Here is a 13,002-nt window from a genome sequence, read left to right on the forward strand (position 1 = left end):
TTCGTCGCTGCTGGCTGAAATAAGGTCTCGAGATGTGAGCAGATCACAAATTTGGATGTTCAAAATGTAGATATGGTCCGGAAAATGTTGGTTAAACTCCAAATTTTAGTTTCCACGTAATTGATTTGGAGGTTCCACTTTAGAAATCTCCACCCCCACCTGTTTCATTGTATGAGCTCATTTCTGCGTGTCTTTTGTGCTGCATCCAACACATTAATAGCTTCATTGTGCAATGCGACACACCTTCGGTACAGCCGCACAAATATCCCACAATCCCTACAGGTTCAGCCAACATCTTAAGCTTGCTTTTATTTCTCTCCTTGTTCTCTCACATGAGCTTATTTTTGACATGCTTTGGAGATAAAAGGATTTTTCAAGCTTTTTTTTTTTTTTCATGCCACACTTCGATGATGTCCCTCTCATTGCCGGTTATTCTCTCTGACAGCCTGTCAACCTCTCCAAGATCCAGCAAGTGTCATTGCTCTCCAGCACTCATTGCCTTGAGTAATAATGTATACGAATTGGAGCTCTCCATTACCACCCCCTTGCCTTTTCTCCTCACTAAAAGTTGTGCCGTGGCGAAGACCTCTCTTCGCCCTCACGCTTCCTTTCTTGCTGTATTATATTTTCAATTTCCTCTCATCTCTCGGCATGACATCCTGCGCTCCGTCATGGGCCAGCAGACCTTGTCTTTCCTTGAAGTTTGTCCTCATGCCTACCTTATCGAGCTGCAACATATATTGCGAAAATATCATATCATATGCCACGTGTGAGAAATCAATACTGTCATATGGAATTGCGATAATATCAATCTTGCAATATTAACCCTTTCATACATCCTGTAACCTGATGACATCATACGCTGTCCACTGTAGTAACCGCTGTCCCTGAAAGTGTTTTAAACACCCATATCACTTTTTTTTTCTCCCCTTCCAAATATCATGCAGCCCTAGTACCCGATTTCGCAAACCTCATGTTGGTTTGTTATGAGCATCTCTTTTTTTGACCTGGAAGCAATGCTGTTGTGGCCAACACAAGAAGTGATCGAGAATTTTTCCGTTTTTTTTTTTCTTTGTGCCCCCTTGTTAATGTTGAAGCAACATGCTGTAACATAGCTCACCCCGCAGGGCGCTCAGTCCTTTGTTGTTACATTACCATCTCATTACCTATTTCGTATTTCTCTTCCTACAGTGCAATGTTGTTGCTGACTGCGTCCCTTTTCACAAGTTTCCTGCTGTGGCTCTTTCTACAATCTGCTGTCTGCTGCTCTCCCTTTCCGTATATCTGTGTGTTTATGGCTTTGTTTCTTATCGTGTCTCAAGTCTGGCCTGCCACCATCTTAGATAGCACATTTTATCTTGTGCTCAAACTTTTCAAGTTTGAAGCTTCTTCTTTATTCTCACTGAGTCGTCATTTTCTTTCCATTTCCTCGTTCTTGTAGATTGGAGTGTGAGAGCTTGCCTTTTCCCTTTCCTTCAGCGCTTTCAAAATCCATGAATATTTTCTGACATTTTAAAAGCACAAAAATCCTTTTCAAATCTGTCGGACTCCTTATTGAATTTGATACCGTGGAATTAGAAAGGCATTAAGGAGAGTGTAGGCTTTCTTCAAAGTGTGTTTTCAACACAAATCGTTCCAAATCAAGAAGTTCAGAAGTTGAAAGAGTTCATTAAAACAAATACCTGTAATAATTTCTATGCATTGACCCATGGTGCAAAAGAAAGAAAAAATAACGTCATCCATAAATCAACTTTGAATCGAATTACATGATAGTTAACCCCTAGCATACAATACAAATAACAAAATATGGCAAAAATTAATCCGAACAAGGTAATGATGCAACAGCATTGAGACAATTCCCACTATTCAAGTGCTTCAAATTTTTATCTACTGTATGGCTTTTTACTGACATCATCTGTTCGGTCCCCTGGTAAGCCTTCAGCATGCAGACACAAGGTGTGCTGGTGTCTTGAGCATCTTTCTCTACGACCGTAGTGAATTGAGCAGAGCACCGACTGCACCAATTATAAATAGCATTCTCTTTATCTAGCTGCATCAGGCCCACAGCTCCCGACAACAAAACATCTTCCTTTTGCGTTCACGCTTTTCATCCTCATTCCTTCCCCAGATTGACTGTGTGCCTCCGTGCATCTTTTACCTCCAGGCAACACTTTTGTTGAGTGTGTTTGCTCTCCCCCCCTCCCCACCCCCACCCCCCAAAAAATCATTTGTTCCACACTGCTTTACTCTTCCCAAACACCCTGCCCCCCCCAAACAAATTTAAACTCACAGTTTTTCCATGTGTGAAAACCAGATACACTCGCTAAAGAAGCTCCTTCTCGCACATTTCGTATCCCGAACGAGAAGAAAGTTACATTGAGAAAAAAAATGGTGTGTTGAATTTACTCAATTTTATTTTGTCAATTGTGCGAAATAGAATTATCTGGATTGAGATACATATTTTTTAAAGTAGATGTATAGTCTACTTAAAACATGTATTTGGATCCTGGTGATTTTATTTCGCGCAACCATTTGACAAAATAAAATTGAGTAAATTCAACACGCTGTTTTTGTTGTTTTTTTTTTTTCAGTGTAGTTTCCTTTGTTACCCCCCCCCGAGTACAAACCATACCAATATGAATAAGATGGAGGAGGCCTCTGTAGAAGCTGCACACTTGTTTATTACAACATATCCATGATTAATCTCTGCAGCTCTTTTTTTGTTTTTTTTTACTCATTTAATTACAAATTTCACACAGTATTCAGGCCGCCTCTTCAATATGCACATTCACATTGATGATAATGTAAAAACCCTCAACCCGCACAAAGATACAGTCAGCGCTCATCCCCTCATTATTTCCATGAATAGCACCTGCCTGACATTCTTGTTGCGCTGGGATTTCTTGGTTGTCGAGAGGATGGTGGAAACACTTGTTAGCTGCCAGCTTCCCACCTGTAACCGTTTTCGATAGATGGGAGTGGGAGACACATATGATATGTACAGTAGCTCCTTATCACCGTTGAGTTTATAATGAAGTCCGGATGAGCTGTGCCATGATTATCTATTTATAGAATGTGCTGTAAACATCGATATCCATTGATGTAATCCTGTTCCTCGCTTGACTTGGTATTGGGCCACGTGCACATATAGGATTAAGAAATGATTATCCCTGCTGTACGCTCTGAATGAGGTCAAATCATGCTTGCATTGTCAATTATTTCCAGTTTGTTCAATTGGTTTGGTATCTATTCTCTCTTGCCGTGTGATTGAATGGCGACAAGTCAAAGGTGTACCCAGCCTCTCACGCAAAGCTAGGATAGCCTCCGGCTCATCTTTGACCCCAATTAGGGTCAGTGGATGAATGGATATATTCTCACTTCGATTCTGTCATGTTACTTTGATTAATGAATTATTAAGTATAAGTGCGTAGCGAAAAAAAATTGTGCCTCTTTCAGTTGCCTGAAAAAAAATATCTCAAATGGCTGTCGCGTATGAAATAATTCACGACTTCATCTTATCTTGAGAGATTTCAGATCAGTGTGCGGCAGAAGGATTAACTCCATCCATTTGCTAGCTTTGCTTATGACTTTTTTGTGATGCCACCACTTGGATGCTACACTAGTGTTGACAGCCAGAAATTGAATGTCTTGTGACAGAGGAAAGCAGTTTGCACGTCTCTGTCCTGGCTGCTCAGTACAACATTGCTAAATTGACGATAACATAGTAATGTAGGCTGCATAATCAGATGCTTATTGTCTTAAAGACTGCAGTGGATCTACCTCCAAGAAAGAAGCAGTAGTCTTACCCCTACATGTTAGTCACTCGAATTAATGGTGAGTACACAGTAAATTCTTTCTTTTAACGATAAGTAGTTAACTTCTTACTGTTGCATTTTGTTTAAGAATGTTGAGTGAAATGCATGAAGCCTGAAAGGTGACTTCTCAAAATGTTTAAATGTTATGTAACGAGTCAACCCCGGAACAAATTCTTTCCATTTCTATTATTTATATGCAGTGGTGGTTGTGCCGAGCTTGAATGGCCCTGTGCGAACCAACACACCAACACACATGCAAACCAAAATACACTGGAGTGAAGGATTTTCTTTAGAATACTTATAATTATATAAAAAGAAAACACACAGCTACAGCAAATAATAATTAGAATGAAGGGAAGACAATTACAAAATACCCATACCGTGCATTGCAACAATGTAGGAAATGAAGGGGACCTTATTGGAATAACTTTGGCTTTGCTACCCAGGGTGCTTCTTTTCTTTTTATCTTAAGAATTAGATTGTTAAAGTATTTAAAAAGTCTTGGCTTCCGGCATTCCTTGATGCAAATTCTTTGATGACAGGGATGTCCAACTCCGGTCCACAAGAGCCCCCTGAGAGCATGTTTTAGATGTCTCATTCCTCCAAGACACATTATTCACATGGTCAGGATCGTTATCATGCTTGCTGATCGGACTTGGCCACCCCTGTTCTATAATGTCCTTGTGTGATATCTGTGCTGCCTTAAAACATGAATCTATCTCTGCTCCCGACCCAGCATATCTTTTCCACAGAGGGTGACTCCACTAGGGGGTATACAAACACTGACATCATTCCACAGTAGAATAGACCAGTGTCCCCTTTGATTCTGCCTTATGATAATTGAATGAAATGTTACCTTTTAACTGGACGAGTCTCCAACAAAGCGAGCATTAGTGCGTGTCGTATTTCGCACGACATTCTCAGGAGAGATAAAAGATTGATGAACAGGACACAAAATGAGAAAATAAATGGTGGAAATGTAAAAAAGTGCTGCAGAGAGTCTCCTCATACTGCAAACTTGCATTCGTTTATCCTCTTTTGTTTTCCTCATGTCTTCTGACTTCCATCTTCAATTTTTTTTGTCACATTGTATTTCCTACACCTGTTCGTCTCCCTCCTCACTGCCCTGATCCCAGTCCCCTCTTTGAGCTTCTGCCACTCTTTCTGTCCATTGTCATCCATCCCTCTGCTCATCCGTTTTGTTCTCACTTTGGGGATTTTGTTGCGATACGGCTTGGGGACACTAGGAGGCGCGCTAGGCACTAAGATGTGCTCCTTTGAGGAGGCTGTGTGCATGCACTTGCCATCCTCCTGCAAATCAGAGATGAAGATGTAAAGTGAGTCTGAAGTAGCTTTTCTCATGTTCATTTAGAGCATTTCTTTCTGTGAAGACCACCCAAAGCTTGCTCTTGAATATTTTTTTCAAAAGAATATACAAACCCGTCTCGGATAACAGTAGTGCACCTGGAAAATACTGTGTTATTAAAGTTGAAAGCTAAAATCTCACAGTAGTGCTTTTGAATTAAGATTGGAAAGCAACATGGAGAAATAAAATATGAGGTATTTTGCAATATGTAGCGCGCACAGGTCGAAACCAATCTGTCGACCTCCATTTTGTTTGTATTTGGAACCCAGTTTTACAAAGAATCAATTCCAAGGTCCATTACATGACTTTTATTGACGCTACAGGCATATTTAAGTAGCATTTTAACATTTTTAACTGTCAAACAAGTGGAAAATTAAATTTGAGGTGCATCTTTTCCGAGCAGCGGGCCTCTCCGCTTCACACCAGCACCCACATACGTGTCCTCACCCTCTGTGAGCATGACTCTTGTGCCATCTGGCTCCAGGGAGAAGACATGCAGCCTTGTACAAGCTCACATGTTTCGGCCCCAAGAGACATCAGTCCCATAGCAAGCTATTTTTTGCCATATTTTATTTTGCAGTTATAAAGGGCTTTAAAGAGGGATCTACCACTTTTTTTTATGCTGCAATAGTCATTTTGATTTCTTTGATTTTCGCTGCTTTTGAAGTTGAGAGTTATGTTCATTAAGGCTTAAATGCATGGTTGATAAATCCTTTTAGGTTACTAGGCCATTCAAATGAGGGTCATCCTCCAAAATCAGATGACTGAAGCTACCTTGAAGCTGACAACATTTGAATATTTTGCTCTAGTTCTGTTCAATTTTTTTCAACCCTTTTCAATGCGGAAATTTCTTCTACCGATTGTGTACCATTGAAGAATTCAAATGCAAAAGTTTGTCAAGCGTCATTTAGACACAGTAATGTTCATCTCCATTTAAGACCATACATAATCAATCCATCACAAACTCATCAGACCCTTGGGTTTTTTTCCCCCCATAATGCATGCACAAGTCAATACCTTGTGGCATGATGGGAAAATGCTACATTTGTAGCATTTAGCCTACAAGTACATTCGAATGTATTTGCGAGTACTTTCAAACGTACTTGTGTGTAGGATAGAACGTACTTTTGAACATATTTCTTAAATACGTTTGAATGTACTCGCAAGTAGGTTTAAACGTATTTGCCAGTCAAAATATTTTTACTCCACACTGGCATCTCCACGCTTCCATAGTATCGCCTTGTTTTTTGGAGGTGGTGATGGGGTGTTGAAATGCCTTTCAGAGAGGCCCTGTATGTGGGAGATGTGTGGGAGAGTCGTATACCCACTCCTCTGTTTAGCGAGGATCGTTCGACCTGAACATAGATGGCCTCTCTCACTCCTCTTCCAAACCATCTGTATTCCTTGCCCAAGTGGAGTTTGTTCATCTAGCCTTTATTTCCGGCTGTTTTTATGAATAAATCACTCATCTTGAGTGTTGCGCTTGAGCTGCGAACATTTTCGGACGTTGTGAAATGATTTGGACATGTCTGATTTTATTATTACGACAGTGATATCAAACAGCTGAGTCTCCGCCGATGAAAAATTGAGAAGTCTTTTGATGTGACAAAGTGAATCACGAGTTCTTTCATCTTTCAAGATGCTCTCCTGAACCACTTTCATTATCGTCCTCACTACTCATTGAACCTGATAGTGTTCCGCACATCTAAAATGTCAGTCAAATGAAAAAGCTCGCTTAAAAACTGAGGTATCAGCATAACGCAGCCATGGGATTTAGAGTTCTAATATGTGTATAATGTCACATATTGGACGAATAGTTTCATCATATTATTTGTCCAAATAATTTTCTTTTGCCTTTGCTGCATCATCTTCAGAATCTAAACACACAATAAATATTTCACATCATTTAATACAATGAGGACCAACGCCTTTGTAGACAAATGTTACATACAATACAACCTGTATGTTTTGTTAACCCTTCAGGTCTAAGTGCTCAAATCTGATTTAGTACGTCTATCCGACTTTGTGGTGATATCTACTGTATGTACTTTTGAAGTGAACGATATCTCTTATGACTGTGTTTTTCTTTGCTGAACCCCTGAAACAGCAGACTTGCACAAATGTCCAACATTCTGGTAAACGACTGCATGAGTATCAACACCAGGAAGCAGGAACACCCAACCAAATAACAATAAATCATTTGACATAAATGTTTTGCTTCGGTAGATTTACTGTAGTGTGGAATATGTCTGTCCCTTTCCTTTGGCTAATATATGATTGTTTTTTTGTTTTGTTTTTTTGACAACTGAAGTCCGGGATTTTGTACGACTTCAGAGGATAATTTTTGGTCAAATTCCTGGTGCTGAGCTTGAGAGGTGGTGATATGCTTAAGTTTAGAGGTTATTCAATATGACAACCAATTGTAAGCAGGTGTTTCATGTGAACTCAAGGACATTTGGCATTTCCTCTGACACTTTGAGGTTCCACCCTTTTGGAGACCAGGTGAACTCATAAACGCCGCAGAGAATTCTGACAGCCCATCTTAACCCTCTTTGACCTAGCAGACGTTTATCAGCAGTCGTCCTGTGTCCTTACTGCTTTAAGAATTACTTTTATGCAAATGCGACGACTCGACGTAAATTAGAAATCATCGGAATGACCTTTATAAATATTCAGATGAGTCTACGTATCAGAAGATGGCTATTTGTTCAAGTGGAGGTCAAATGGCCTGAACTGTGAGACTGACAGGATAGTCAATTAGATCAGTCAGCTATTATGCCTCTGAAATGTAACACCAGATGCTAAACGACATGGCAAACCTCCCATGGGAAGGTCGTCCTGATTAAACAATGTAAATCTTCCTCCCACCCATCATCCTACCGTCCTAGACCTTACTCTCTCTTGCCATCGCTCCCTCGCTTTCTCCTTCTGTAGCTCAGCAAGGACGAATGAGTTCCTCCCCAGACGCAGGAATGCACCCACATGCCCACAGAGATACCCTCACTGAAAACATACAAACATACACACACACACACACACACACACACACACACACACACACACACACACACACACAAAACCCACGCAGTCGACACACACAAAACTCATGTCAAAGTCGACAAACATGGGAAAAGGTCATGGCAAAAGCTGCGTGATTTTGTTGGCCTATATATAAACAAGAAGCCGGGGGTGTTTGTAGGATTTGCCAGCATGTTCAGAGAAATGTGTGGGTGCTCACATCCTTCGTGATTACACGTTTTAAAGCAACAATTTACCAACATATTATCGTATTTTTATGACTGAAAAATTGTGTTGATGGTGCGCTTGCTTGAATGATGAAAGGAGAACGGCATTCCTGACATCGCTATAGCAACCATGGATCTCCTGCTTTGGCAGTCTAGATTGGCGGATGTCTTTCATGCTGTGTTACTGCTCGAGCAAGTACTAATGTTGCTGCTCCATTGCTAACGTTCTTGTTTTTTTCTTTTTTTTCTTTTTCTTTGAATGGCAACTGCAAAGTTGATATAAGTGCTGTAATGGTGGCAGTGAACTCAACTCAACTCACTTTTCTACTTTTTTCCCTCCAAATTTTGCTGCTGTAGATTGCGGATTTCTCCATTGTGAGATAAATAAAGGTTTTCTTATCTTATCTTTACACTAAGCAGCACTTTGTGTAAAGATAAAGGCAAATAGTGAACAATTCTTCAAAAGGGCAATTTTTATTGAACAGAAAAAGACAGAAAAACTGAAAGAGTTGTCCTGCACTGGTATGCCAAAATCAACCAATGAATTTGAGATTAAAGAAAAAGGGAAAAAAAGACTTAAAAAACACTAAATTGTCCCTTGGTGTGATTGTGAGCACGAATGGTTGTTCGTCTCTGTGTGCCCTGCGATTGGCTGGCAACCAGTTGAGGGTGTCCCCGCCTACTGCCAGAAGACAGCTGGGATAGGCTCCAGCACGCCCGCGACCCTTGTGAGGATAAGTGGATTAGAAAATGGATGGATGGATGTTTTTTTTTGTTTTTTGTCGGTCATCACATACGTTACAGTGACTCGCCTGCGATCTGTGGCGCTACAAGATAGCAGAGCACCGCTGATATACAATGGCAAGCAGGCCTGCTTTCTTTCTATTGACAGAACTTCAAACGTGTTTGATCATAAGCACAATATTCTATTTTTTGTTATTGGATTTCATAGAGAACAAAAAAAAAAAATGTATGGTCTTCTGTGTAGTTTGTTACATGGAGAGGAGCATATGTCTTACTGGCGATGACACATTCTCTACATAAGTTATTTTCGTATTTGAAGTGTGCTATATTTTCCAAGCTGATTTCTATGGCATTCACAAGTCTCAAGAATTTTACTTGTGTTACGATTTACAGCCTCCGACTTCAATGAGTCGCACATCTTAGGCGGTTACGCCGACATTCCCAGGTTACGCATGGTTTAGCTGGAGGGTGTGCCAGACAGGTGTGTGATTTAAAGTCTCTGGAAATGGCATTACTTTTAGCTACTTTTCTCTGTCAGTTTATGAACTGTTTTGTTTTTTTTACTCCCTGGCCCTAACCCCTTCGTGGTCCTTAGCCTTTTCTAGTACTCTTTGTTTACCGAATATGTATTATGGCTATCAGGTCACTACTTCTGAAGTTCTTTCTTTACACTTGTTTTGCAGATTATGAACTTTCTCTTTTAATCCTTTCAAATAGCCAGACAAATCTTCACACAGAATTAGAACAGTTGCGCGGGAGTCTGCGTAGACGAATTAGTGTCCTGACAATAATTGGAGTGTGAATGAATATTCAGCGCATCGCTCTTGCTTGTGTAGAATTGTGAGTTTTCCATTTTGCATCCACTTACGTCAGTCTTGATTTTATGCTTTGTGACTGTTTACTAAAAAGGTCATGTTTCATGCTTGATGGCATGTGCTTTTGCATAATGTGTAGCTGGTGTTTTCTGAGTGCGGCATAATAAGTTGGATGAAGCAAAAAGGTCACGCAAGCGTGTAATCTTGCCGACCCTTTACTCTGCTCAGCGATGCTTTTTGTCCTGTTTTGACTTCTCTTAACCGCTGTGCTCTAATTCATGCCATCTGTGCCTCATCACCCCTCTTCCTCTCCTGTCCTCCTCCGCTTCCAAAAAGTGTTTTTCCCTTCCTCATTAATGTGTTTCTCTGCCCGCTCACGCTGCTGAAGGCATCTATCTCTTGCTCTGTGGCTCTTATCGCTGCTCGTCGATTCTTATTTCTCCCGATTTGTCTCCCACCGACTGCCTCACTAACTCCCGCCCTACCCCTCCTCCTCTTCCCTCGCTATCTCTCCGTGCACACTTGATTCATTTGACACATCACGGAGGAATTCATCATTTTTGCGCGGTGAAGGATTTAAAAGGTGGATGTTTCACTTTTTGAGCGGATCCAAGCCCTTAAGCTGGACCCAATATGTTTTATTTCCAGCTGGTCATCATGGCAGGGACCGTGCTGCTGGCGTACTACTTTGAGTACACGGACACCTTCCCCGTGCACATCCAAGGTTTCTTCTGCTTCGACAAATCGTACTCCAAGCCGTACCCAGGACCGGAGGACTACAGCAAAGCGCCTCCTGTTCTCGTCTACTCCCTGGTTACGGCCATCCCGACTGTGACGGTGAGTCAGTATCCATCAGTGAAAATGCCACGCTCCCACAGGTGTTAAAAATGGGTGACACGCACGCACCAATCCATAGTTCCCATCGTGCACATGGTTTGAAAGAAGAGGGATGTGTGTAGGTGTGCGTCCTCGTGGTCTCGCTTCTCTGTTTTTGTGTGCATGCGTTCCGTGTCATAACCATGGCAACCGGCACTAAATCTGTCCTCCGCAGCGCAGTCCGAGACAGCCACAGTTTACAGGGAATGTCTGTTCAATCTGTTCACAGCTTTATAGCAGACTTGAGCATGGCTTGATTTGTTGAGGGTTTTTTTTTTCATTAGACTGGTCCATCTTCAGTTTGTCTGGATTTCAAAGCAAAAATTTTGTTTGAGATCAATTATCCATCCATTATCCTAATTTCAGTCACTGCTGAGCTGGAGCTGATCCCAGCTGACTGGGTACACCTTGGACAGGTTGCCAGTTCATCGCAGTGCGCACGTAGACAAACAACCATTCACATTCATGTTCATACCTATGGACAATTTATATTCTTCACTCAGTCTATGCTTGTTTTTGGTATGTGGACATAGCTGGAGTACTCCACACAACTCCACACAGGTAGGCCAGAACTGAGTTTTGACCTCAGAACAAAACTTCATCAACTACATCCATCCATTTTCCAATTCGCTTTATCCTCACAAGGGTTGCGGGGGGTGCTGGAGCCTATCACAGCTATCTTCGGGCAGTAGCCGGGGGACACCCTGAACCGGTTGCCAGCCAATCGCAGGGCACACAGAGACGAACAACCATCCGCGCTCACACTCACACCTAGGGACAATTTGGAGTGTTCAATCAGCCTGCCATGCATGTTTTTGGAACGTGGGAGGAAACCGGAGTACCTGGAGATAACACACGCAGACCCGGGGAGAACATGCAAACTCCACACAGGAAGGCCGGAGCCGGGATCGAACCCACGACCTTTGCACTGTGAGGTCGACGCGCTAACCACTGGACACCGGGCCGCCTTCATCAAACTACATTTGGAGTAATTTGTCTGCCATCGTAAAACCATTAAGTGTACAGGCAATGTTAGTCACATTTGATCTTTTGCTAATGATTACACAATATTAAGCAGAAGTTACCCATTCTGCCATAAACATGTTAAAAACTTCCATCCGTTCGTTTAGCTAGCCAGTCGGTGTCTAAATAGCAGCATGGGAAGTTAATTTAGCTGTTTGCATTTTCTCTGTGCTGCTTTTCATCAAACAGCAGTCAAATGTGCTTCATCGGCCAACAGTGGTTTGCAACTGAAGTAGAAAATGTGAATCATTAAAAACTTGCCCAGTAAAAACAATAACGGATCAAAATCGTGAAAAATCTCACCATTGCTTCTGCTCTCAATAATTTGGATGTGTTTGCTGAATGCGCTGAAACCAAATCCTACTGTCAATATAATACCTGTACGTCTGGCATCTTTCTTATGCTTACACATCCATACGTTTGAGCCGTGAAAATATATCCACTTAAAGAGCACCGGATTTTCACTGGGCTTTTCTGGCTACCACGTGTGGGGCTAGCCACTAGCTAGCTAGCAAGATATTCGGGCTCCTCTCGGTTGACAGTCGGGCAACGGGCTCCTCCACGGTATAACCTCCTCACTTGGTGCTGTGTTGGTTTGCTGGTCACACAACAGGGACACTTCAGAGAAAGTCAACCGTTTTTATTTAACACAGTGGCACGTTACTCAGCCAGTGACTCACACTACATGACAGACATTTGAATGCATATTTATTCGTTATTAGTATTTCTTACATCAATGAATGACTACAAAACATACATGTTCAATCGATACTCAATGAGAAATAAATACAAAGTGTAGTTACACTTTCCTGGCTCGGCACTGGCATATTATTAATAATGAAACATCTGCGCATCCTCATCAAAGCTGTGTCTCCATGTCAGCCTTGTCCCCCTGGGCTTGTTGTCTCTTTGATGTCGTACAGTAAAGTGGCGTAACGACATGGTTGCCTCTGTACAACATCACTGAGCACCACACACACACACACACACACACACACACACACACACACACACGTAGATGCAGAGACATTCCCTCAAACAGATCATAAACAAGTGAACCAATTCATATCGTCTTGGGGCACAGTTATTAAATAAATTTGTCCCATTGATCAATTTTA

General features: G+C 41.6%; 1 protein-coding gene across 7 annotated transcripts in view; it reads left to right on the forward strand.

Moving 5' to 3' along the window:
* plppr2b (phospholipid phosphatase related 2b) overlaps nt 1-13,002 on the forward strand; it is a 46,044-nt gene that overhangs the window by 15,108 nt on the left and 17,934 nt on the right. For 3 of the 7 annotated variants that reach the window (XM_019862362.1, XM_019862363.1, XM_019862361.1), the window contains one exon: nt 10,634-10,822. The exons of 1 other annotated variant lie outside the window; for it this stretch is intronic. In XM_019862362.1, the coding sequence (XP_019717921.1) occupies nt 10,634-10,822 (189 nt within the window). Of the gene's footprint in view, nt 1-3,708; nt 3,835-9,922; nt 10,823-13,002 lie in introns of those variants that run through there. 3 more of the 7 variants (XM_019862365.1, XM_019862366.1, XM_019862364.1) reach the window with 3 other exon arrangements.

The sequence above is a fragment of the Hippocampus comes genome, unplaced genomic scaffold (genome assembly GCF_001891065.2).
Source record: "Hippocampus comes isolate QL1 unplaced genomic scaffold, H_comes_QL1_v1.1 scaffold7, whole genome shotgun sequence".
NCBI lineage: Eukaryota > Metazoa > Chordata > Actinopteri > Syngnathiformes > Syngnathidae > Hippocampus > Hippocampus comes.